The 24,068-nt window shown below is 43.1% G+C and overlaps 1 protein-coding gene and 1 pseudogene across 4 annotated transcripts; both read left to right on the top strand.

The window, feature by feature from the left end:
- Positions 1-977: 977 nt before the first annotated feature.
- Positions 978-8,017, top strand: LOC118394173 (prolyl 3-hydroxylase OGFOD1-like; annotated as a pseudogene).
- Positions 8,018-8,109: 92 nt separating this feature from the next.
- On the top strand, positions 8,110-20,632 carry LOC118393895 (tumor necrosis factor receptor type 1-associated DEATH domain protein). 4 transcript variants are annotated; one of them, XM_035787070.1, is made up of 7 exons: positions 8,133-8,197; positions 16,503-16,574; positions 17,871-17,964; positions 18,286-18,436; positions 18,825-19,108; positions 19,277-19,424; positions 19,883-20,632. In XM_035787070.1, exons 3-7 carry the CDS (start codon positions 17,944-17,946, stop codon positions 20,179-20,181), a joined length of 903 nt encoding a protein of 300 aa, XP_035642963.1. In that variant the 5' UTR covers positions 8,133-8,197; positions 16,503-16,574; positions 17,871-17,943; the 3' UTR covers positions 20,182-20,632. The 4 variants fall into 4 exon arrangements, with proteins under 4 accessions (XP_035642961.1, XP_035642963.1, XP_052318257.1 ...); XM_035787071.2 differs by lacking the exons at positions 8,133-8,197; positions 16,503-16,574 and adding exons at positions 16,601-16,775; positions 17,044-17,144; XM_035787068.2 differs by lacking the exon at positions 16,503-16,574 and having other exon boundaries at positions 8,110-8,197.
- The last annotated feature ends 3,436 nt before the right edge of the window (positions 20,633-24,068 follow it).

Here is a 24,068-nt window from a genome sequence, read left to right as displayed (position 1 = left end):
GTAATCAATGAACAGCATTCTCACATAGGTGTTCCTCTTGTCCAGATGTGTTATGGCCGTGTGCATAGCGATGGAAATGGATCTGGATCTGTTGTAGCGGTAGGCAAATTGGAGTAGGTCAAGTCTGCTTGTCATGCTGGCCTTGGTGTGGGCCATGACCAGCCTCTCAAAGCACTTCATGATGACCAATGAGAGTGCGACGGGGTGATTGTCATTTGGGCCACTGGGACGATGGTTGTCTCCTTAAAGCAGGTGGGGATTACAGCCCGGGTCAGGTTGAAGATGTTTGAGATGCCAGCTGGTCAGCACACCCTCTGAGAACGCGGCCAGGGATGCCATCTGGGCCGGCGGCTTTGTGAGTATTCACTTTTTTGAGAGTTTTCCTCAAGTCAGCCTTGAAAAGCGAAAGCATCTGGTCGTCCGGAAGAAAGCGAGAGTCTTCCTAGATGGCTCTTTGTCTGCCTTGAACCAAGCATTCAATGTGTTAAGATCATCCGGGAGTGAGGCTTTGGTGGGCACCGCACAGCTGGATTTGCCTTTGTAGTCTGTGGTAGTCAGTAGTCCTTGCCACATGCGACATGAGTCTGAAATGTCAAACATAATTTCAAGTTTGAGTCTGTATTGTCTTTTTGCGTCTCTAATCCATTTGCGGAGCTCCTACCTGCTTGCCTTGTACGTGTTGTGCACCACCGATTCATCGGTTTCGTTCTGCTGACATTGAATGCTGCGGTGCGGGCTCTCATATATGGCACCCAAAGAGAAGTAAGAAAAGGGTGTCACAAAAAAGTATGTTTTTGGAGTATTGAGGTTTACCACCTTCCTATGTGCTGTTAGAATGGGTTAGAACCTTACATTAAAATGTTCCAGAGGTAACAACTGACTCTAAGACATACATTAGTTAATGTTACATTTATTCACATAATTAGTGTCAAAACTTTTTTTATATTGGTAGACCAGTCGTTGAGTGTACCTCTTAAGGGGGCCTGGAGCTGGACTGCCACCATTTCCCTCACTGCATCATCAGGAACTTCATCCAGAGTGACGGCTTTACAGAGAACCTACAGAGGGAGCTTCTAGACCTCAACTTCCATGAGAAGTCCAACGATCTGTACAAATTTAATCAGGTGAAAAAGGAAAACTGATAGGAATACAGTTTGGAAACGGGTTGCTTCTTGTTCATAATGTTTCTTTACTCTGCCTTTTGGAGTTATGACATTGGGAGTTGTGATACTCATTGACAATTTCTCTTACAGTCAGATGACCTGAAAAAGAGAAAAGAGCCTCACATCACAGGCTTGAGATAATTCGTATGTGTCTGTGTGAGAGCAATTTAGGGAGGTAGAGAGAACATGTTTGCTTTGTGTGTGTGTAGCAGACGGGGATCTGTGTAACTCATTCCTCAGCCTGAAGTTTCTCCACTTGCGCGTGCTTCCACAAGTGTCTCCATTTGGACAACTGAGTAAGACGCTTCAGGATGGTGGTCGCGTGTTTGTGAGGGAGGTCCTGAGTTCAAGCCTCGGTATGCGCTGAATCAGGGGAAAGCGGTACTCACTACGCAAACAGTGTGATGTTCTTTACATGTGCATGCTCTCAGTTTGGCTGTTTTTGAGCTTTGTGTGTGTTTTCAGGGCAGGACTATTTGGGCGGTTTCGATCCTGGCTGGGGGAAGTGTTGGGGGTAGAACTGAAGCCCACAGTGGACATTTCCTGTGCCAAGTACCAATACACTGGTGAGTCACATGTTTTTACCTCTACTCTTCAAAAAAACTATGAGCAAGCCTTAATATTAGCATTTTCTTCCTAGAAAAGAGCAGAAGCACTGAGCTATCCCCCCAAGATATCCTGTTCTACCCACTGCATAGTTAGTCTATATGGACATGCATATTTCTGGAATTAATTATGAAATATACATTGTCTTTATCAATGCCCTCTCTATCTCTCTGTCGGTAGATGTTCTGTTGTGTCATGATGATGAGTTGGAGGGGAGGCGTGTTGCCTTCATCCTCTACTTTGTCCCTCCATGGGAGAGCAGCGATGGAGGAACCCTGGATCTCTTCAGCACAGATGATAAGTATTGGTGTGTGTGTGTGTGTGTGTGTGTGTGTGTGTGTGTGTGTGTGTGTGTGTGTGTGTGTGTGTGTGTATTGGCGTGAGTGAAAAAATGTGTGTTTTAACTTATAATCTACTTTGTGCATAGATCACTTCCAGCCCCATAGTGTGGTGAAGTCTCTGGTGCCCAGCTGGAACACTCTGGTTCTCTTCGAGGTTTCACCCGTCTCCTTCCACCAGGTAGTTCTTCCTATACCACCGGATAACAACCACACACTTCACACCTCTCACCTGTCCAGGTAGCAGTAGTGCAATCTACGGATGGTTGTCTCTCTGTGTGTTTGTCCAGGTTTCACGGGCCGTCTTTGGAGCGACCCCCTCGTCACACAGAGCCCCCCTTCCCAAGGAGCCCCCAACTTCTCAGAGATGTAAGTGTGTGTGTGTTCTGAAACAGTGAACTCACAGCCATATAGCAAGGATGTGGTCACAAGGATGTGTGTGTGTGCATTTTACCTGTGTGTATTTTGTGTGTCTGTTCACAGTGCTGCTAGAGTGGCTGAATCCACTGCATCTGGATGTTGACTACCAGTCACAGGTTCAGCAAGAGTTAGAGGACAGCTGAGATCCAGCTCAAGAATTTCCTCAAAGTAACACCATTACTCTACCTCTTAATTTTTCCATCTCTCTCCTGCTGCCTCTCTCCTGGTTGACAGTGTCTGTCTCTACAGGAGGAGAAGTTTAAGGAGGTGAGTGAAGCACTGCGATCGACTGACAGGAGTTGAGTAGTGTCAAGTAATTTGTTTGTGTGAGTGAGAGAGAGATTCCGAACGTGTTATGATGGCTGAAACGTATATGATGTGTGTAAATATTTTTGTGTATGTCCGTTGTGCAGATGTTATGAAGTGACTTCGTTAGAGTCCTTCCACCAGTGTGTGAGTGCATGCTGGGAGCTGTTGTTCTGACTGCATCTCAGCCCTAGTGACGAAGACAAGGAGGAAGAGAAGGACCAAGAAGATGAACAAGAGAGAGAAGCCACAGGGTCATCTGGGTACAAACCATCAGCTAATAAGAATACCAAAGGTGTGTTGCTTGTTTGTGCATGTACACTACCGGTCAAAAGCTTTCACTGGTTTTTCTTTATTTTTACTATTTTCTACATTGTAGAATAGTAGTGAAGACGTCAATACTATGAAATAACACATATGGAATCATGTAGTAACCAAAAAAGTGTTAAACAAATCTAAACATATTTTATATTTGAGATTCTTCAAATAGCCACCCTTTGCCTTGATGACAGCTTTACACACTCTTGGCATTCTGCCAACCAGCTTCACCTGGAATGCTTTTCCAACAGTCTTGAAGGAGTTCCCACATAGGCTGAGCACATGTTGGCGGCTTTTCCTTCACTCTGTGGCCCAACTCATCCCAAACCATCTCAATTGAGTTGAAGTCGGGGGATTGGGGAGGCCAGGTCATCTGATGCAGCACTCCATCACTCCTTCTTGGTAAAATAGCTCTTACACAGCCTGGAGGTGTTGGGTCATTGTCCTGTTGAAAAACAAATGATAGTCCCACTAAGTGCAAACCAGATGGGATGGTGTATCTCTGCAGAATGCTGTGGTAGCCATGCTGGTTAAGTGTGCCTTGAATTCTAAATAAATCACAGACAGTGTCACCAGCAAAGCACCCCCACACCAAAACACCTCCTCCATGCTTCACGGTGGGAACCACACATGCGGAGATCATACGTTCACCTACTCTGCGTCTCACAAAAACACGGCAGTTGGAACCAAAAATCTCAAATTTGGACTCCAGATCAATGGACAAATTTCCACCAGGCTAATGTCCATTGCTCGTGTTTCTTGGCCCAAGCAAGTATCTTATTATTATTGGTGTCCTTTAATAGTGGTTTCTTTGCAGCAATTCGATCATGGAGGCCTGATTCACACAGTCTCCTCTGAACAGTTGATGGTGAGATGTGTCTGTTACTTGAACTCTGTGAAGCATTTATTTGGGCTGCAATTTCTGAGGCTGGTAACTCTAATGATCTTGTCCTCTGCAGCAGAGGTAACTCTGGGCCTTTCATTCCTGTGGCAGTCCTCATGAGAGCCAGTTTCATCATAGCGCTTGATTGTTTTTGCGACTGCACTTGAAGAAACATTTGAAGTTCTTGAAATTTTCTGTATGGACTGACCTTCATGTCTTAAAGTAATGATGGACTGTCATTTCTCTTTGCTGATTTTTGCCATAATATGGACTTGGTATTTTACCAAGTAGGGTTCTCTTCTTTATACCCCCATACCTTGTCACAACACAACTTATTGGCTCGAACATATTAAGAAGGAAAGAAATTCCACAAAGTAACTTTTAAGAAGGCACATCTTTTAATTGAAATGCATTCTAGGTGATTATCCCATGAAGCTGGTTGAGAGAATACCATGAGTGGTCAAAGCTGTCATCAAGGCAAATGGTGGCTATTTGAAGAATCTCATATATAAAATAGATTTAGATTAGTTTAACACTTTTTGGTTACCACTTTATGATTCCATATGTGTTATTTCATAGTTTTGATGTCTTCACTATTCTACAATGTAGAAAATAGTACAAATAAAGAAAAACCCTTGAATGAGTAGGTGTTCTAAAACTTTTGACAGGTAGTGTATGTGTGGGTTTGTGTGGGTTTGTGTGTGTGTGTGTGTGTGTGTGTGTGTGTGTGTGTGTGTGTGTGTTGACCCCTGTGTGTATCCTCAGATATGTGTGTTTGTGAGCCTTGACCTTTCTGTACCTCCTCAGGACTGAATATGCCTTTCTAAGTATGTATTGACCCCTCTGTGTGTATTCTCAAGAGCCGAGCACTCCGGTGTGTGTTGGAGAACTGCGTTGCTGGGCTCACGGGGACTACACACTACTGCACGATGGAGACGCATCGAGAGCGGAGTACGCCCTTGACCTACTGCTGCCCCTGAGCTGTCCTGGTCAGTCACACACACGCTTAATCACACACACGCTTAATCAGACACTCATGCCTAATCACACAGACACACAATGTAGGTTAGAATCATAGTTTGGGAAATATTTAAAAAATTGTAAGTGTGAATGTTATCATACACAATATCAAATCCAAAGTGTGATAACTGTCTTTTTATTTTTCAGACTGGCAGACCGAGTTTGGGGGCTTCATCTCTTATATTGCTAATGAAGAGGATGAGGAGGTGAGTGATGTCACTGTTCAAATGGCAACTGATCAACTAGATTCCTGTGATTGTCATGGTTGTCATTTCTCATCGGTGTTCTCCTGTCCGCAGCTCCTGATGGTGTATCCAGAGGTCAACTCCCTGGCTCTTGTCTACAGGGACAAAGAGACTCTCAAATTTGTCAAACATATAATTCACAGAAGCTCCACTCTACCTATTGGTGATTCTTGTAGGAGAGCAGTTTATGACTTCTCCTTTGTGTATTATGAATGAGTTTTTGTGTGTATGTGTTGAGGTGTATGTGTTTGTAATATAACATCACTGTGAGGGGTGGTGGGTCTACTCTAAAGCCTCATGATGTCATGTGTTCTTCATTAAAGTGAACAGACTGGGATACCCTGTTACCATGGTTACCTGGTTTTGGTCGGCAGCCACAGAGTAACACAGGTTTTTTTGTTGTTGAAATGTCTACAGTGACAGCACTTGGTAGTATTTTGTGTTCATTATCGTGCCGTTGTTGTGGCCCTGTATGGCTGAGTTGGCAGGTCATGGCATTAGCAACGCCAGATTTGTGGGTTTGTTTTCCGGAGCTACCCAGATGTGAAATATATGCACACGTGATTGCAAGTCGCGTTGGATAAAAGCATCTGCTAAATGGAAATAATAATAATAATATTATTATATATTGCTAGTTTATTTGTGTGTCTGTAGTATGTGTTCAAACTATCTTACAGTATTCATGCTGTCACTGTAAAAACGAATCTGTCTGCAAGGAAAGTAAACTACAGAGCAGTGATTGAACATTAGAGAACCAAATCCACACACACTCGCACAACCACCACTCCGATGTTAAATTCTTCACTTGGATATCAAACTGAATAACAAATGAGTAAAAACAGCTAGATGTTTGGCAGACCTATGATTTCACTCATCTTTTAAAATGTATTTTTATTGGCCCATCCCCTCTTCTTACAGCATTTGTTGTTATATTTAGGTATGACTCATATTTTACATACATGGCACTTTTTTTTACACAGTAGTTACATAGCAAAATATAGTTATTTAAATACATTGCATAGTACTTAAACACATCGGTATACATTATTTAGTTTTTAGTCACCGTAGTGAAAATATTGAAACAATGGTTGCAGTCTGACTGTTACATTTCGACAAAGGATGTAGATACATACTGTAACTATAGATTGTCACACCAGATATTGTGATTTAACCAGAGTCTTTTGGTATCCATTACTGGGAGTTACAGGTTGGGTACTGTTTGGTGTAACACAGAGAATTTTCGAGCAACTTTAACTTGGCGACACTATCTTCGTTCTCGATTCGGACAAACGTATCTTTTAAAATGTCTGTGTCCAAATGCAAGTGGTGCGAAAATGCTCCATTATTAAAATACATGTTTTGCTACATTAAGTAATCTAACGATGTACACATCGCCGACTTGTCTATTTCAAATATTCTCCCATCGATCGAGATAGGTGTGTCATCATGACAACTAGGGAAACTGGGATATTTTCTACGATTTGGCAAATCGGAAATGTATGAGTTTCCTAATTCCACGTGAAAGCGGCATAATCTCTCTTGGGCAGATGAAACGGCGAGAAACTGTCAAGGCTCACATAGAATTGTGTTATTACCAGCAGCGGTAGTTTCTGGTTTTGGGTTTTAATCGTTGATTATTTGGACGAATCCAGATTGGGCGAAGGCTGTGCTCGAACTGGTGCGGTTACTTTCAAGCCCGCGTGGACGATAAACGGTTTTCAGTAGAATCCACAACCACAAAGTAAAACAATTCTATATAATATCTTCCTTTGCACAAAGGTAATCATAATTGTTAATGGAACCCCCCCCAGCAGTGAAATATAGATAATGTGTTTGTGATGATTACAATATTGCTGCTGTGATCAAATAGGATACTTAGGGATGAACAGTAGTCTAACATGTTTAATGTGTGTGGGTGTTTGACAGTAACACAGCACTACAGATATATTTCAGCACCAGGGTTTATTAATCGATGAGGATATTTTAGCTTTGCACATTGATGCGCTGGCATATCAGATTCTGAGAGAGGAAGAGAGGGCTCAAGTCTGTCTTGACTTCACCTGTCCGAATTTTCTTGGAAGGGGCTCTCTGATTAATAGTGAGGCCATTTCCTGTCATGCCTAGATAAGACCGACAGTTTACTGTCAGACCTTATGTGGGCCTTGCTCACATCATTTTTGTTTTTTTATGTGAATCCTTTCTATTCTGTTTATAGGCTCCATCTGGCCTGTTTTTGTCCCCAAGCAGTTGCCATAGTTTCAGTCTGTAACATACGTATTTCCTTTGAAAGTGAACATGTATTTCCTTGTTAATAAATGTGGCCTACCTTCTCTGAAATAATCTCTTGTCTGACAATGTGGATGTGCACGTAAGGAACCCCCCATACATTCAAATGGCGCAGTGATTACTTCGAAGAAGGAATATACATGTTAACAACATTTAAACCGGGCAAATGAATAACGTCACCCATGGCCCTGCTTCCAAAAACATCAAATAACAGTAACTATCTATATAGGCCTAAACAAATAACATGTTACTTATTTGGTATGTTGCTTCTCAGTCGATTCATTTTGCCTGTAGTGTCATGTTCAGTGGGTACATGCAATTATATAATTTCAACATTGTCATTAGCTACACAGTTGCAAGCAAATAGCTAAAGCAGTAAAGCATCAGTTCCGACAAATATTTCCTTCCAATCAAGCAACAAAAACAGTCAAATACTTCCTTCCTGTAAAGATACGTGATTCTAACCAATAGGGAAGCGGCATGTTCTTTCTCACCAATCACAGTGCCTCAGGTTTCCCTGTAACCAATTGCCTGTCGGGAAATTATTACTGTATCTGTGTTTTCCTGTGGTCAGGTCGTGCTGCCGTCCTTACAACATTTTTTTCTTTGAAGGTAAGTTAACAATACAATTATGATTTTACTTTAAACCCAAAACGAAATTATAGCCTATTATACAACAGTTAATGCCACAAATGACAGTAAACAAATGCATAACACTACGTCAATCATGAAAGAAAATGTATTCAAGTTGCAATGATTCCTTTCTATCGTTGATTAAGCTACTGTTTTGTAACAACTTCAATGTATGATTAAAACTTCACCAATAGTTTATTTATTTATTATTGAAGGTCAATAGGCGGTGTTTGGTGCAGCTTAATTTACTACAAAGTAGGTCTACTTTTCTAATTTCCTAAAAGTCTGAACCGCACTGTGTCCAACGTGGTCTCATAGCATTCCGTATTATTCTGTACGTAAACGCAAGACATGTTACATTTCGTTTGGGAAGTATTCATTTGTGGATGTCCATCATCCATTTCGTATGATATGTTACAAATTACTATTAATATGACATATTACAAATTGCAATTTGTGCCATATTGTAATGAAACAGGCAGGGCGCAGGTCTCGAACCCTCGTCCTTCGAGTCTGAAATCCAGCGCGCTATCGACTGTGCCACAAAAGCATGCTCAAGCGGCAGAGTCGATATCCGTGCTTATTAACCCAGGGTCATTACAATATGTTACAAATTGTGATTCGTACAATATGTTCTGAATTTCCAAAACATATATGTTACACAATAAATGTAATTTTTAACCTTAGCTAGCTCTAGGGGTTAAGGTTGAAAGTTAGGTTAAAGGGTTAGGGAAGAGTTATGTCAGGGGAAGGGTTCGCTAAAAGTGTTAAGGTTAGGGGAAGTTACTAATTAGCTAAAATGCTAAAGTTGTCCGTGATGAGATTCAAACACATTCACATTATATTCCTGACCAACCACCCTCCTTTAGTTTTTTTCTGGTTGAGGTTATTCATAGTGCAAGAAAGTGCATAAATGAAAAGGGAAAACAAAACACAAAAGTTTCGGCCTTTGGCCATTCTCAGTGTAAATCTACATTTAATTTATTTGGGAACCATGATGTTCTAATAATCATCTTTATTTTGCATTCAAGTCTCCGTTTTGGATTTCTTCCTTTTTTCGACAGTGCGCGGGTCTCCATCTCTTTCACTATACCAAACGTAACATATCATATTGATTTGAGTGACCCAGATTTACATTTACTATGTTACGTCTAGTCTATGAGACCAGTCTGCTGTGTCATATTCTTGCCTCATAGCAGGAGAGAATGTAGTGAAATTCCTGTCATCTTGTACATGTGACTCACGGGACTCGCGTTTTCACAGAACTGCATACCACACAGTGCTACCTGTCTTGTAGGCTCAGTAGTCTAAACCAATGATTTATATAAACCCTGGATTTCTGATGCTATCTATTAGTCAATGAAAGACTTTGAAGCCATATTGGCACTCTTCAGAAAAGCAGTAGTTCCATAGTTATGAATAGAATTCTTCAGTATTTCATTTAAATCTTTCAAGGACAAAATTACATGTATTTAAGTATTTTGTGGCAGTGGGGACAGTGACATATTCGACACATAAAATTCTACTTTAATGAAAATGTTTTTATATATTTTCATGTTTTATTTGTATGCTTAGCTCACATAATATGATTCAAAACTATGCATTAAGTTGTCTGTAATAGAGTTAACGTGGCAAAAACAAATAAATGCTTTATAAAATATTCCAAAATATTTGTATCTTCAAAACAGCGCCCCTGTTTTTCATTAGTCTAACCCGTCATAGAGCTCACCAGTTTGTAATAATAAACAACAAAAATAAGGTCTGAGGTAACACAGGCTTAAGATATCTTATATATTTTGTTCTATATAGTTATATGTACATATTCTCATTCGCCCCTTTAGATTTGTGTGTATTAGGTAGTTGTTGGGAATTGTTAAATTACTTGTTAGATATTACTGCACCGTTGGAACTACAAGCACAAGCATTTCGCTACACTCGCATTAACATCTGCTAACCATGTGTATGTGACCAATAAAATTTGATGTGATTTATTCGTCAGTTAACATGACCTTTATGAATGTATTTGTTTATAATGTACATGATTCAAAATTCACAAAAAGTGAGATTATCTCATAGAATGAAATGTATAAAATCTTCTAAACCTGTGTTTACCACAGGCCTTACTTTCTGCGTTTATCTAAAAAAAAAAACTCAATTTTTTTTTTCCCCATTGAATCATTACTATTGCTCTCTATAGACTACCATATAAGTATTCACTACAAAAAATGAAACCGACCAATTAGACTTGTTTGGCAGTCTGTACCTTGTAGACTCGTTTTCATCCTAATCAAAATAATGGCATTCGTTGAATTGAACCAATGTCCAGGAATCCTTTGGTTGGCACTTGGCAGGATGATTTTAGTCTTTGACGCTGCAGTGGTGGATGTTAAATGTTGCATTAATAAACTCTTGATGATGACATAATCCTCATACACTCTATAGTATTCTAGGCTACATCTGGTGAATTAGCACACTTTCAGTTTTAGTAATGTATGACACTACCGGTCTATGGATGTAATGATGGCTTATGATTACATGTAGGCCAGGGGTCCACAATTGCATTCAGCCGTGGACCGATTTTTCCTTGAGCGGATGGTCGGGGGGCCGGAACGTAGTTATAAATCAATTGTACACTGCAAATTGACAGCAAGAATCTGGGTTCCAATCTTTTATTAGAAATAAGTGAACCACACAACAAACAATAAAGACTAAACAAAACGTGACAACAATGGAGTGCTAACATGCAACTACACAAACAATATCCCACAAAACACAGGTGGAAAAAAATGCTACTTAAATATGATTCCCAATTAGAGACAACGATACCAGCTGCCTCTAATTGGGAATCATACAAAATCACCAACATCGAAAAACAAAACTAGAACCCCACTAACCTACTCCACCATAGAAAATAAGGGCTATGGTCAGGACGTGACAAGTTCTTAAACTGAGCTATCGGGGAAGAAGGGCCTTGGTCTGGGAGGTGACCAAGAACCCAATTGTCACTCTGACAGAGCTCCAGAGTTCCTCTATGGAGATGGGAGAACCTTCCAGAACAACAACCACCTCTGCAGCACTCCACCAATCAGGCCCTTATGGTAGAGTGGCCAGACAGAAGCCATTCCTCAGTTAAAAGCACATGACAGCCCGCTTGGAGTTTGCCAAGAGGCATCTAAAGACTCTCAGACCATGAGAAAGAAGATTCTCTGGTTTGATGAAACCAAGATTGAACTATTTCGCCTGAATGACAAGCGTCACGTCTGGAGGAAACCTGGCACCATCCCTACAGTGAAGCATAGTTGTGGCAGCATGCTGTGGGGATGTTTTTCAGCGGCAGGGACTGGGAGACTAGTCAAGATCGAGGCAAAGATGAATGGAGCAAAGTATAGAGAGATCCTTGATGAAAACCTGCTCCAGAGAGCTCAGGACCTCAGACTGGGGGCGAAGGTTTACCGTCCGACAGGACAATGACCCTAAGCACACAGCCAAGACAACGCAGGAGTGGCTTCGGAACAATAATTTTTTAGAATAAGGTTGTAACGTAACAATTTGGAAAAAGTCAAGGGGTCTGAATACTTTCCGAAGGCACTGTACAATTATCTGTAAGGTCTCTCAGAATTTCAAACACTAATTCAACCACAAAGGTGGGAGGTTTTCCAATGCCTCGCAAAGAAGGGCACCTATTGGTTGATAGATAGGTAAATAGAAAAAATGCAGACATTGAATATCCCTTTGAACAAGGTGAAGTTATTAATTACACTTTTAATTGTGTATCAATACACCCAGTCACAACAAAGATACAGGCGTCCTTCCTAACTCAGTTGCCGTAGAAGAAGGAAACCATTCAGGGATTTCACCATGAGGCCACAATGGTGACTTTCAAAGAGTTTCTCCTATCACAGCCATTAAAGAGTTTAATGGCTGTGATAGGAGAAAACTGAGGATGGATCAACAACAATATAGTTACTCCACAATATAAGCCTAAATGGCAGAGTGAAAAGAAGGAAGCCTGTACAGAATAATAAATATTCCAAAACATGCATACCACTCTTCACATTTTCAAGCATGGTGGTGGCTGCATCATATTATGGGTATACTTGTCACCGGCAAGGACTAGGGAGTTTTTTAGGATAAAAAGAAACAGAATGGAGCTAAGCAAAGGCAAAATCCTAAAGGAAACCTGGTTCAGGCTGCTTTCCAACAGACACTGGGAGACGAATGTACCTTTCAGCAGGACAATAACCTAAAACACAATGCCAAATATACACTGGAGTTGCTTACCAAGATGACATTGAATGTTCCTGAGTGGCCTAGTTACAGTTTTGACTTAAATTGGCTTGAAAATATATGGCAAGACTTGAAAATGCCTGTCTAGCAATGATCAACAACCAACTTGACAGACCTTGAAGAATAACAAAAATAATAACTCTTAGAGACTTTCCCAGAAAGACTCACAGCTGTAATTGCTGCCAAAGGTGATTCTAATGTATTGACTCAAGGATGTGAATACTTATGTAAATATGATATTTCTGTATTTAATTTTCAATAAATATATTAAAATGTCTTAAAAGATGTTTTCACCTTGTCATTATGGGGTATTGTGTGTAGATGGGTAAGAAAACATTTTTTTTTATCATTTTTTAAATTCAGGCTGTAACGAAACAAAATGTGAAATAAGCCAAGGGGTATGAATACTTTCTGAAGGCACTGTATGTGCCTCTATTGATGCGTGAGAATACTTGGGAACAGATTTCCTAAATGAAAATCAATTTGAGATGATTTCCTGGTGTGTCGCTCTGGATAAGAGCGTCTGCTAAATGACTTAAATGTAATGTAAATGTACAATTTTATAGACTTTTATCTTCCCCAATAGATCGGCAATTTAAAAAATATAAATATTTTTCTTTGCTCAGAAAACTTGGGCCAAATAAAATCACCTGCAGGCCAATTTTTTTTATATGTATTTTTTTGGGCTCCCGAGTGGCGCAGAGGTCTAAGGCACTGCATCTCAGTGCTAAAGGCGTCACTACAGACCCATATTTCGATTCCAGGCTGTATCACAACCGGCTGTGATTGGGAGTCCCATAGGGTGGCACACAATTGGCCCAGCGTCGTCCGGGTTAGGGCTTGGCCGGGGTATGCCGTCATTGTAAATAAAAATGTGTTTCTTTAATGACTTGCCTAGTTAAATAAAGGTTCAATAAAATAAGAAATTAATAGTATAATATGAGGATATGGGCATAATCCAGCTCAGATACTCTTTTCCCTTTATTTATCTCTCTCCCAGGTCTAGCACATCAAGCACTTTCTTGACCCTAAACCAGAACCAAGTCACATTGAAAGAAGTCTAACCAGAGATAGGGGTTAGGTTGAGGTCAGGCGTTAAGAGAGGGTGGACTGTGTGTGTGAGTGAGTGGGTTGGGGTAGTACCAGTGGCGTGATTAGGTCTGGGCTTCCGGGGCCTTAGCCAGACTGAAATGTGACTGTGTCACAACGTAAATGAAGGTTGGGTTTGTTTCAATCCAGCCCACAGTTGGCAGGACACAAGTAAAAATAAATTTGGAGTGCAGCTGTCACGTCCTGACCATAGAGAGCCCTTATTTTCTATGGTAAAGTAGGTCAGGGCGTGACTGGGGGTTTTCTAGTTATTATTTTCTATGTGGGGTTCTAGTTTAGTTTTTGGCTATCGTTGTCTCTAATTGGGGATCATATTTAAGTAGCATTTTTTCCACTTGTGTTTTATGGGATATTGTTTTGAGTTAGTGTATGTTACACCTCTTAGTTACGTTTCGTTGTTTGTTTCATTCTAGCTTTATTGTTTTGTGCGTTTCACTAAATAAAGATGTGGAACCCAGATCACAATGCACGTTGATTTGAGTATGCTTCAAACGATCGTGACAGAATATCCCATCAAACCAGGACCAAGCAGCGTGCCCAAAGAGGGAAGGATTTCTGGACATGGGAATAAGTGATGGGGAGATGCGAAACCCTTCCTTGGAGACAGACGGAAGGAGATTATGTAGGACAGGGATGACAACAGGGTTCGCTCCTACAGAAAGCCCAAGGACAACCCCAAGTGTTCTTTTTGGGGGGTGGACATGGAGCTGGCGGCTGAGCAGAGGAAAGAGCCAGAGACTGTCAGGGAGGCAATGACGAAGTTGGGAGAGAGTGAGATGAGAGAGATGTTGTGCAAGTGTGTTCTGCTCAACATCCGACCAGAGGATCCGGTTAGCAGTCTGGTGCAACCTGTGCCGGTTCCACTCTTCTGGCCTCAAGTGCACCTCTCCAGTCCGGTGCGTCATGTGTCTCCTCCTCGCACTCTCCCTGAAGTGCGTGTCCCCAGTCTGGTACATCCTGTGCCTGCTCCTCGCACTCTCCCTGAAGTGTGTGTCCCCAGTCCGGTACGTCCTGTGCGTGCTCCTCGCACTCTCCCTCAAGTGCACTTTCCAGTCAGGTACGTCCTGTGCCTGCTCTTCGCACTCGCCCTGAGGTGCGTGTCACCAGTCCGGTGCCACCTGTGCCGGCCCACGCATCAGTCCTCCAGTGCGCAATCCCAGTCCGGTGCGTCCTGTGCCTGCTCCTCGCACTCTCCCTGAGGTGCGTGTCACCAGTCCGGTGCGTGTCACCAGTCCGGTGCGTGTCACCAGTCCGGTGCGTGTCACCAGTCCGGTGCGTGTCACCAGTCCGGTGCCACCTGTGCCGGCCCACGCATCAGTCCTCCAGTGCGCCTTCCCAGTCCGGTGCGTCCTGTGCCTGCTCCTCGCACTCTCCCTGAGGTGCGTGTCACCAGTCCGGTGCCACCTGTGCCGGCCCCACGCATCAGGCCTCCAGTACACCTCCCCAGTCCAGAGCTTCAGGCGACGGTCCCCAGTCCAGAGCTTCCGGCGACGGTTCACAGTCCGGAACCTCCAACGACAGTCCATGGTCAGTAACCTCCTGAGACGGTCCACGGTCCGGAACCTCCTGAGACAGTCCACAGTCCGGAACCTCCTGGGACGGTCAACAGTCCGGAACTTCCAGCTCCATGGCCGGAGCCTTCCCCTGCGCCGATGTCCAGTCTAAGCACGGCGTCCAGTCCAGCTCCAAGGCCAGAGTCTTCTTCTGCGTTGGTGCCCAGTCCAGGCACAGCGTCCAGTCCCGCTCTATGGCGGGAGCCTTCCCCAGCGGGTTCATCGGGCCGCACCAGAGCCGCCACCAAAGATGGTGGATTCGCAAGCTGAGTGGGTTCTTCGTCCTGCACCAGAGCTGCCCCCGATTCTGGCGGATGAGCGGGTACTTCACCCCGCACCAGAGCCAACACTAGACCCCCCCACTATCCCTCCCTTTTGGTTTCAGGTTTTGCGGCCGGAGTCCGCACAATTGGGCGGGGGTACTGTCATGTCCTGACCATAGAGAGCCCTTATTTTCTATGGTAGAGTAGGTCAGGACGTGACTAGGGGTTTTCGAGTTATTATTTTCTATGTGGGGTTCTAGTTTAGTTTTTCTATGTTGGTGTTTGGTATGATTCCCAATTAGAGGCCTCTGGCTATCGTTGTCTCTAATTGGGGATCATATTTAAGTAGCATTTTTTCCACCTGTGTTTTATGGGATATTGTTTTGAGTTCGTGTGTGTTACACCTCTTAGTTACGTTTCGTTGTTTGTTTCGTTCTAGCTTTATTGTTTTGTGTGTTTCACTAAATAAAGATGTGGAACCCAGATCACGCTGCACGTTGGTCCGAGTATGCTTCAAACGATCGTGACAGCAGCTGCATGCGACCCGATCATAATGCCTGTGGTAAATTCAGTTTGATTTTGGATATCCCTATGGGGCTCTGTAAATTACACAATGTACATGGGACAATATGTTAAAATTCCAATAGCTCCAAATTTCAATGACTTAAAAAGCTCAAACCAACTATGAATTGTAGAAATACAAATGTTAAAAGCATTCCATGAGAAAACTAAAAGGTCTTGTTTTAGATTTTAGGCATGAACATATTCTCTCATTTACATTGTGTAATTTATTTACTGTCCATAACTAGCCCCGGAGATAGGCTATCGAAAGTCAGGTCACACACCAGTCGGCTGAAGCTAATTGGCAATATAAGTTGGCTAATTCTTTCCACCTGTGAACATACACATGATACACCCACATCAAACCACACCCCAAAAGCAACTCACATTTGAATTCAGTCATGCCCGCTAGCATTTCTTATTGAACCAAATCTAAAACAAGGCCAAATCAGGAAGTGCAGTCGCCCTTCAAAACAAACTAATGACATGCTGCACCTTTCTACCTTTCAGATAGGAAGAGGAGGACAGATGAGAACAGCAGGCCAGTGGAGCAATTAGAACAGAAGCAGCCAGTGGCAAATGGTAGGGAAGAGCATGATTTAGGTGACCTGGTCACAGACCCAAAACAAGTTAAGCTACCCCAGTATCCCCTTGACCGTTTTGGATTGCAAAACTTAAGAAACACACCAGACCAGAGACAGCAACAGAAGAATAGGATATGATGGAGAGAGACACCAGAAGAACAGAACAGGCCATAGCAGAAGAGGATAGACAAGGGAGATGGTAACAAACAAGACACAGACAGCAACAGACAAGAGACATAGAAAGTAACAGAAGAGGGCAGGTGGATTGAGCACACAGTAGACTGTATCACTTCAAGCTGCTCTAAAGAATCTAATTTGTTTTATTTATTTGCACAAATTATGAGAAGTGAAATACAGACAGTGAACAAATAAAACATGGCTTACAAAGAATTTGCAGGTAAGGTGAAAAAAAGTCCTGTGAAATTACTATTAAAATAATTGTTTACTTTAAAACTTTTTACAACCAGGACAGGATGAGAGAGGAGGGTAGACAAAAGACAGCAACATAGAATACTAAGAGACAGCAACAGACGACACATAGAAAGTGATGGAGAGTGCTAGAGGAGCGGTGAGCACACAGTAGACTATCACTTAAAGTTTTCTAATTACTGCTGTGTGTGTGTGTGTGTGTGTGTGTGTGTGTGTGTGTGTGTGTGTGTGTGTGTGTGTGTGTGTGTGTGTGTGTGTGTGTGTGTGTGTGTGTGTGTGTGTGTGTGTGTGTGTGTGTGTGTGTGTGTGTGTCTGTGTCTGTGTGTGTGTGTGTCTGTGTGTGAGAGAGAGATAGAAAGGGTGTTTGGGTACTGTGGGACTTTAGTCAGTTTTGTCTTAATGGTTTTTGGCAATACACTGTAGATGTATGTGTTCCAGAGAAGAGAGACCCTGTGGCAGGTGGGAAGGTGCACTTTACCTGAAAAATATATATTCTCTCAATATTAATCTCAAAGTGCACCAAATTAATGCATTTAACTGTTGAAATTCCTTAGATTTTTCCTGGGGGATAATGCCCCTGGACCTCCCTACTTGCTTTGGGCTATGCCCCCAAAGTCTTCAAATCCTAGAAACGCCCCAGGGTAGTAAAGGGACATTAAATAGTAAATTAATGTGATGACATAAGATAGGGTAAGATACGTAAGAATCGTGGAGTGAGATAATATAAAGTGAGGGGTTCCATTGTATTGTGACTGCATCTTGATCCTGACTCTTTTTAATACCAGAATGGATTTCATTGATGTGTCTTGGCCTTTGAACTCAGACTGTTGATTACCTGAGTAATATATCTGTTCTATCTCTGCAGGAAGGAAGACGCTTGAAGGGAACACAGAAGAAGCTTGAGACAGCTGAGGTCAGATGACGGGAATGCTCAAACAATGGACATAATGGATGAAAAGGTACTCTATATTTAGTTGAGAGAGGCAGGAGAGAGGAGGTGTGATATGTATGAGAGGGAAAAGGGGAACGAGGCAGGGACAGAGACAGTTCCCATTAACTATTTATAGGACAACATGCATGTCTGTTTCTGTTAGTGCGCATGCGTGTGATAATGTCAAGTGGGGAGTGTGTGTGTACTGTGTATGTAAGAATGTAGCTAGCTGTAAGTACATGCTCCTGTGCTGTACAAAATTCAGCATAATGTTTGAATAGTAGCATACAGAGCAGAGGCATTATGAACTTTAATCTTGTATGGGATGTTGTACCATATGATATTTTAGAAAATGGTGTCACTGAGTGTGGAGGTTGGCCCGTGGACAGGATGTGCGGTTCTCTTCCTGCGCTCCTGTCCCGCAGTGAACCTGCTCTCTCTCTACAAAGACCAGCAGGGCAAGTTCAGCGTCTTCAAAGTCCTCAAGCTGACACTCACAGGTGAGCCACATCAGGCCATCCGGTCTCCAGCTAGCGTAGGGAGCATGCTGAGCGTTGGGTGAGGCAGATGTATTATTGATAGAAAGAAAGGCTTAGCTTGGTGGTCATGGGGAGTGAAAAAGGGCTGGTGTTGCAGTGCGACCTGCTTATCTACTGAGGGGATGAATATAGTTAAAAGCTTATGAAAAACTGCTGTCAGATAAACGCTAGTAGATCTTTTAGGAAGTCATAACACGGTTGTGCTCAGAGCTCTGCCTGGACCAGAGTAGTGGAGGGAGACACAGTCAGGTTATATTTATTTTATGGTCGCAGTGAAAAATATTACAATTGTGCCAGTGATTCGCTATGGTTACCTCTAACCTTTGACCTTACCTGGCCTGTGTCCCAGACTCAGCTGGGGGGCTGGAGGGGTACGAGATCCTAAAGCTGCACGATGCAGATCCTCTGCTGGGTGTGGAGGTGAAGTTCGTGGATGTGGCGGCGTGCCGCAGGTTCCTGCAGAGCTATGGCTCCGGTGCCGTACAACAGTCCCTCTCCCAGCACACCTGCCGCCTCCTCCACATCCCACAACAGGAGCTTGCCTTGGAAACCCAGCTCAAAGCCGGGACGCACACTTTGGACTTTTGTCTGGATGACCTGGAGCTCTGTCTGCAGCACATCCACCAGTCACAGGTAATATACTATATACCGGTTATAATCCATATATAGTGGTGTTGTTACTGGTAATATATGATAAACAGATCACAAGCAATACTTCACCAATCTATACCTGACAGGTGCTCTGCTGTGCCTAATGACTCACTATGGGGTGTTCTAAATGTTGGTGTCACTTCCTGACAGCCGGAGCGCCTACGGGATGATGAGATTGCTGAGCTGGACCAGCAGCTGCAGAGCCAGGCCTTGGGTCACATTCCCCAGCCACCCACCCTCACACAGGAAGAGCCCCCCGTGCCCAGCAACTGTTTCCTGTTCCAGAAGAGGGTGTTTGGTGAGTTGGCTCTGGCTTCCATGGCTGCTTCTTATCGTCAGTGGGGGTTCAGCAGGGAGCTGTCCCCTGGGTCCTCTACATTCATACACTGGCATAGAACAGTGTTTCTCACCTCTCAGTCAGTAGACCAGCACTGGTCTATGGAAGGTTATTGACCTGTGCCTCAAATAGTTTGATGACACTTTTAGTCGGCTCAAGTGCTAGTTTTAATCTAAGTGGTCCTTTGAGGAAGAGGACCATTATAGCTTGCCCAATCTCTGGTATAGAGGACACTCATTATGGGTCATCTACTAAACCCGGGACGGCAGTGTAGCCTAGAGGTAAGAGAGGAGGGCCAGTAGCTGGAAAGTTGCTGTTGTATTTTACTTACTTACACCACGTCTTACATGCAGAAACATATATAGACTCTGGATACATGTCTCTAACACCCCCTCCCACTCTGTCTCCTGACCTATCAGAGGACCGCATGCTGGTGGCGGGGGACCTGCAGCGGTTCTCCAACGGCGTTGGGCGGGACTGGAGGAAAGTGGGGCGGGCCTTGGGCAAGAACTGCCGTGCGCTGAAGGGGCTGGCCATAGACAACCTGGCCTACGAGTATGAGAGGGAGGGGCTGTACGAGCAGGCCTATCAGCTGCTGAGCCGCTTCATCCAGGCGGAGGGGAGGGCGGCACGACTGGGCCGGCTGGTCAGAGCACTGGAAGACAGCAAACTCACTAGCCTGGCTGAGAACATTTTGGACATCCAGCCCCGGGATTGACACTGTCTGTCACACTGTCTGAGGGTGTGTGTTGGTCTGTGTGTGTGTGAAAGAGTGGTAACGTGTGGGTGGCATTGTTTGTGTGAGCGCAAACGTGTGTGCACTAACTTACCTAGGTGCTACCATGTGTCAGTTCTATGTGAGCTTTGTGTCTGTGAGCTTGATTGTATGTTTTTTTTATTTGAGTAAAAATGTCTTGTGTTACAAAACCAATAGTTCTCATAATTGCTATGTCACGTCATTGTTGTCTCTGGTTGGAGAGCAAACTAAAATCACTGCGGGCCTTTTCTTCTTCTTCTTTAAACCCAACCCCCTTTCTCCACCACAGACTGGACAATTGATGCATTTGATCATTCTACCAATAACCTAGATTGATATTGAACCATTTGCAATGGGATTGTGGAATATTTGTTCTGAATTCCAAATAAAGTGTTGGATTTATAAAAACGAATTGCCCATTGCTTTCATTCACGTTGAGAGTTCAAATCAAATTTATTTATATAGCCCTTCGTACATCAGCTGATATCTCAAAGTGCTGTACAGAAACCCAGCCTAAAACCCCAAACAGCAAACAATGCAGGTGTAAAAGCACGGTGGCTAGGAAAAACTCCCTAGAAAGGCCAAAACCTAGGAAGAAACCTAGAGAGGAACCGGGCTATGTGGGGTGGCCAGTCCTCTTCTGGCTGTGCCGGGTAGAGATTATAACAGAACATGACCAAGATGTTCAAATGTTCATAAATGACCAGCATGGTCGAATAATAATAAGGCAGAACAGTTGAAACTGGAGCAGCAGCACAGTCAGGTGGACTGGGGACAGCAAGGAGCCTTCATGTCAGGTAGTCCTGGGGCACGGTCCTAGGGCTCAGGTCAGTTGAAACTGGAGCAGGAGCATGGCCAGGTGGACTGGGGACAGCAAGGAGTCCTCATGTCAGGTAGTCCTGGGACATGGTCCTAGGGCTCAGGTCCTCCGAGAGAGAGAAAGAAAGAGAGAAGGAGAGAATTAGAGAACGCACACTTAGATTCACACAGGACACCGAATAGGACAGGAGAAGTACTCCAGATATAACAAACTGACCCTAGCCCCCCGACACATAAACTACTGCAGCATAAATACTTGTTGTATTTAGTTGTATTTCACTTCCACAATCCAATATCCTGATAAAACTTTTAACTATGGATTACGTAGAATCTTTAGGAAACCCTTTGATCCTGCTTTCTGAAACACTCTAGTCTATGGAAATACCACCCAGATAAAAAAAAAGATGTCAACTTTGGGAAATGGGCAGTGTCTAATCCATGTACACACACACATAGTAAATGTTTTACGATCCTTGTGGAGACCTAAAATGTATTTCCATTCAAAATCCTATTTTCCCTAAACCCTAAACCTAAATTCTAATCCTAATTGTAACCTTAAACCTAACCCCTACGTTTAAAACAGCCTTTGTCCTCATGGGAACCTTGGGAGATATTCCCACAAGGGAGAATTGGACTTGTTTTGCTATCCTTGTGGGGGCTTTTGGGGATTTTCGGTAGCCACGAGCATAGTAATACGAGCCCACACACACACTGTGACACATTTTGTGTTGTTTTGGCTCTGTTCTCCAGCACTTTGGATGTAGGTTAAACCTATGAGGTTAAGGTGCAAACTGTCAGCTTTACAGTTTTTCCCAATTGCTAAAACACAATTTTGCAAACTAGGCTGGTTTTATCAAAATACTTAACACAATTCACAAAACCACACACCCAAACTGCAAAATACCTCATATATCCTGCAAAATGAAGCACTGCAACCAAAACTACATATAGCATTATCAAAATCAAACGTTTGCACGAAATGGCACACACTTCATTCATATTACCAGATTTTTGTCTAACCAACTACACACTGTTGGGCATAATGAAAAGCACTCTCATATTTCGTATGCTTTGCCATAATTACTAAAATAGTTCAAATTGTAGAAAATCTTCAGATGCACAGAAATATTTGCAGATACACACACATGCTGTTGAAACAGTTTATTTTTTTTTACATTTTTCAAGTCAGTGGAACATATGCACAAGAGATATATTTATATTGGACTGAACAAAAATATGCTCAGAAAAAAACAGTAAACTGAAAAAGAAAATTGCAGAAAAAATATATCGAAGAAAAGAGACAAGAAAAATAATTAGACAGCATCTTGCCGCACAGCTGGGTCTGGCCACAACGCCTCGTCCACATCACAGGCAATATCTTCCCTTGCCAGACATCGAGGGAAGAAGTGCCTTGAGTGCCTTATCCATCCCCGAATCGCACCCACATCAATCTCATCACATGCCTCTTCCATAGCCTGCACAAGAGGCATGTGCACAAAGGGCTGCTGGTCGTATACCTTCCACCACCGTGCCGAAAATAACTCTTCTATGAGGTTCAGAAATGATGAGTATGGTGGGAGGTATTGCACGAGAAATGGTGGGTGGTCAGTAAACCAGTTTTGGACTGGGGCTGAACGATGAAAGCTCACGTTGTCCCATACTACAACGTACCGGGTTCTTTGATGATCTGCATCATTCAGCTCTGGTGGTATGAGAATGTTGTGGAGTCTGTCCAGAAATGTGAGAATATGGGCTGTGTTGTATGGTCCAAGGTTGGCATGATGGTGGAGGACACCATGCGTATTGGAGATGGCAGCGCACATTGTGATGTTCCCACCACCTGGCCAGGAACATCTATAATGGCTCTGTGGCCAATGACGTTTCTCCCCCTTCTTCTGGTCTTTGCTAGGTTGAACCCAGCCTCATCTATAAAGATGAACTCATGTGGGATTGCATGAGCATCCATTTCCAGTACTCCCTGAAAACAAATAACAAAAGCAGTCAATATGGTGTTATCCAGTACACTGGGAATGCAATGTTGCGTGTAGTGTACTGCAGTCAATATTGTACTTACATCCACATATGCTCGTCTGACCTCTTTGTTTCTTTGAGAGTTTCTCTCAAACGGCACCTTATAAAGTTGTTTCATTCGGATTTGGTTTCACTTGAGAATGCGAGCCGATGTGGACAGACTGACTCGTTGAATGTTGTTGAATATGGTGTTGTCTTGGATGATGTGGCTTTGAATTTCATGTAATCTGATTTTATTATTTTCCAAAACCAAGTTTACAATGTTAGCTTCCTGTACCCCGGTGAACATTTGGCACCTTCCTCTACCATGGTTGTGTCTCTCAGTCCTTTAGAAAAAATATATAGGGCTTGGACAATGCAGCCAAAAGATATTTCCCCCACTGTAGAGTAAATTCTATAGGAAATTTGTGCAGTTAGTGTATGACATCAGCCATTCATGAAGTAAACAGGTGTCACCCAACTGATACACTATGACATGGGGTGTACTACATAGTGTGAAAGAAATGTTGGTTACATACCTGTACTCCAGTCTAAATGTCCAGATGACACAGGCGACAGTAAAACGGCTCAAGTTGGGCTGCACTCTCTGTCCAGCCTCTCACATTGTCAGCCCATGGTTGATGACATGATCAACTAAGGTTGCTCTGATTTCATTTGAAAGTTGTCTTCTTTGGCCATGAACTCCTCTACCAGCTCTACCCATACCTCTCACTCTTCCTCCCCCTCTCATTCTCACCCTCCCTCTTCCTCTTCCTCTCTCTGCAACGTCTTCCATTGTTGTTGTAAAACAAAAGGTGCTCACCTGTGGTCTTTTCATAGTGCTTACTTCCTGATTGAAGTGGTAACAATTAACCATTGAGGTGTTTGGCCAGGTGGCACATGTATTGGCCAATTAGCTCATGTAGTGTCATTTTGAATGGCAGTGTTTTGAAATGGCAAACATGTGACTTTATGTTAGATTGTTGTGTCTTATGCAGAGAACCGTGTGCAGTGCATTT

This window comes from Oncorhynchus keta, chromosome 14 (genome assembly GCF_023373465.1).
Source record: "Oncorhynchus keta strain PuntledgeMale-10-30-2019 chromosome 14, Oket_V2, whole genome shotgun sequence".
Lineage (NCBI taxonomy): Eukaryota > Metazoa > Chordata > Actinopteri > Salmoniformes > Salmonidae > Oncorhynchus > Oncorhynchus keta.
Note: the sequence above shows the minus strand (reverse complement) of the source record. Positions and strands in the feature narration are given on the sequence as shown.

What these genes read in the sequence shown, in the direction of transcription:
- LOC118393895 (XM_035787068.2), top strand. Translation starts at nt 17,944, where the DNA reads ATGGACATAATGGATGAAAAG. An exon ending in AGCACATCCACCAGTCACAG is followed by an intron (nt 19,109 to 19,276) that starts GTAATATACTAT and finishes ACTTCCTGACAG; the next exon opens with CCGGAGCGCCTACGGGATGA. An exon ending in GTTCCAGAAGAGGGTGTTTG is followed by an intron (nt 19,425 to 19,882) that starts GTGAGTTGGCTC and finishes CTGACCTATCAG; the next exon opens with AGGACCGCATGCTGGTGGCG.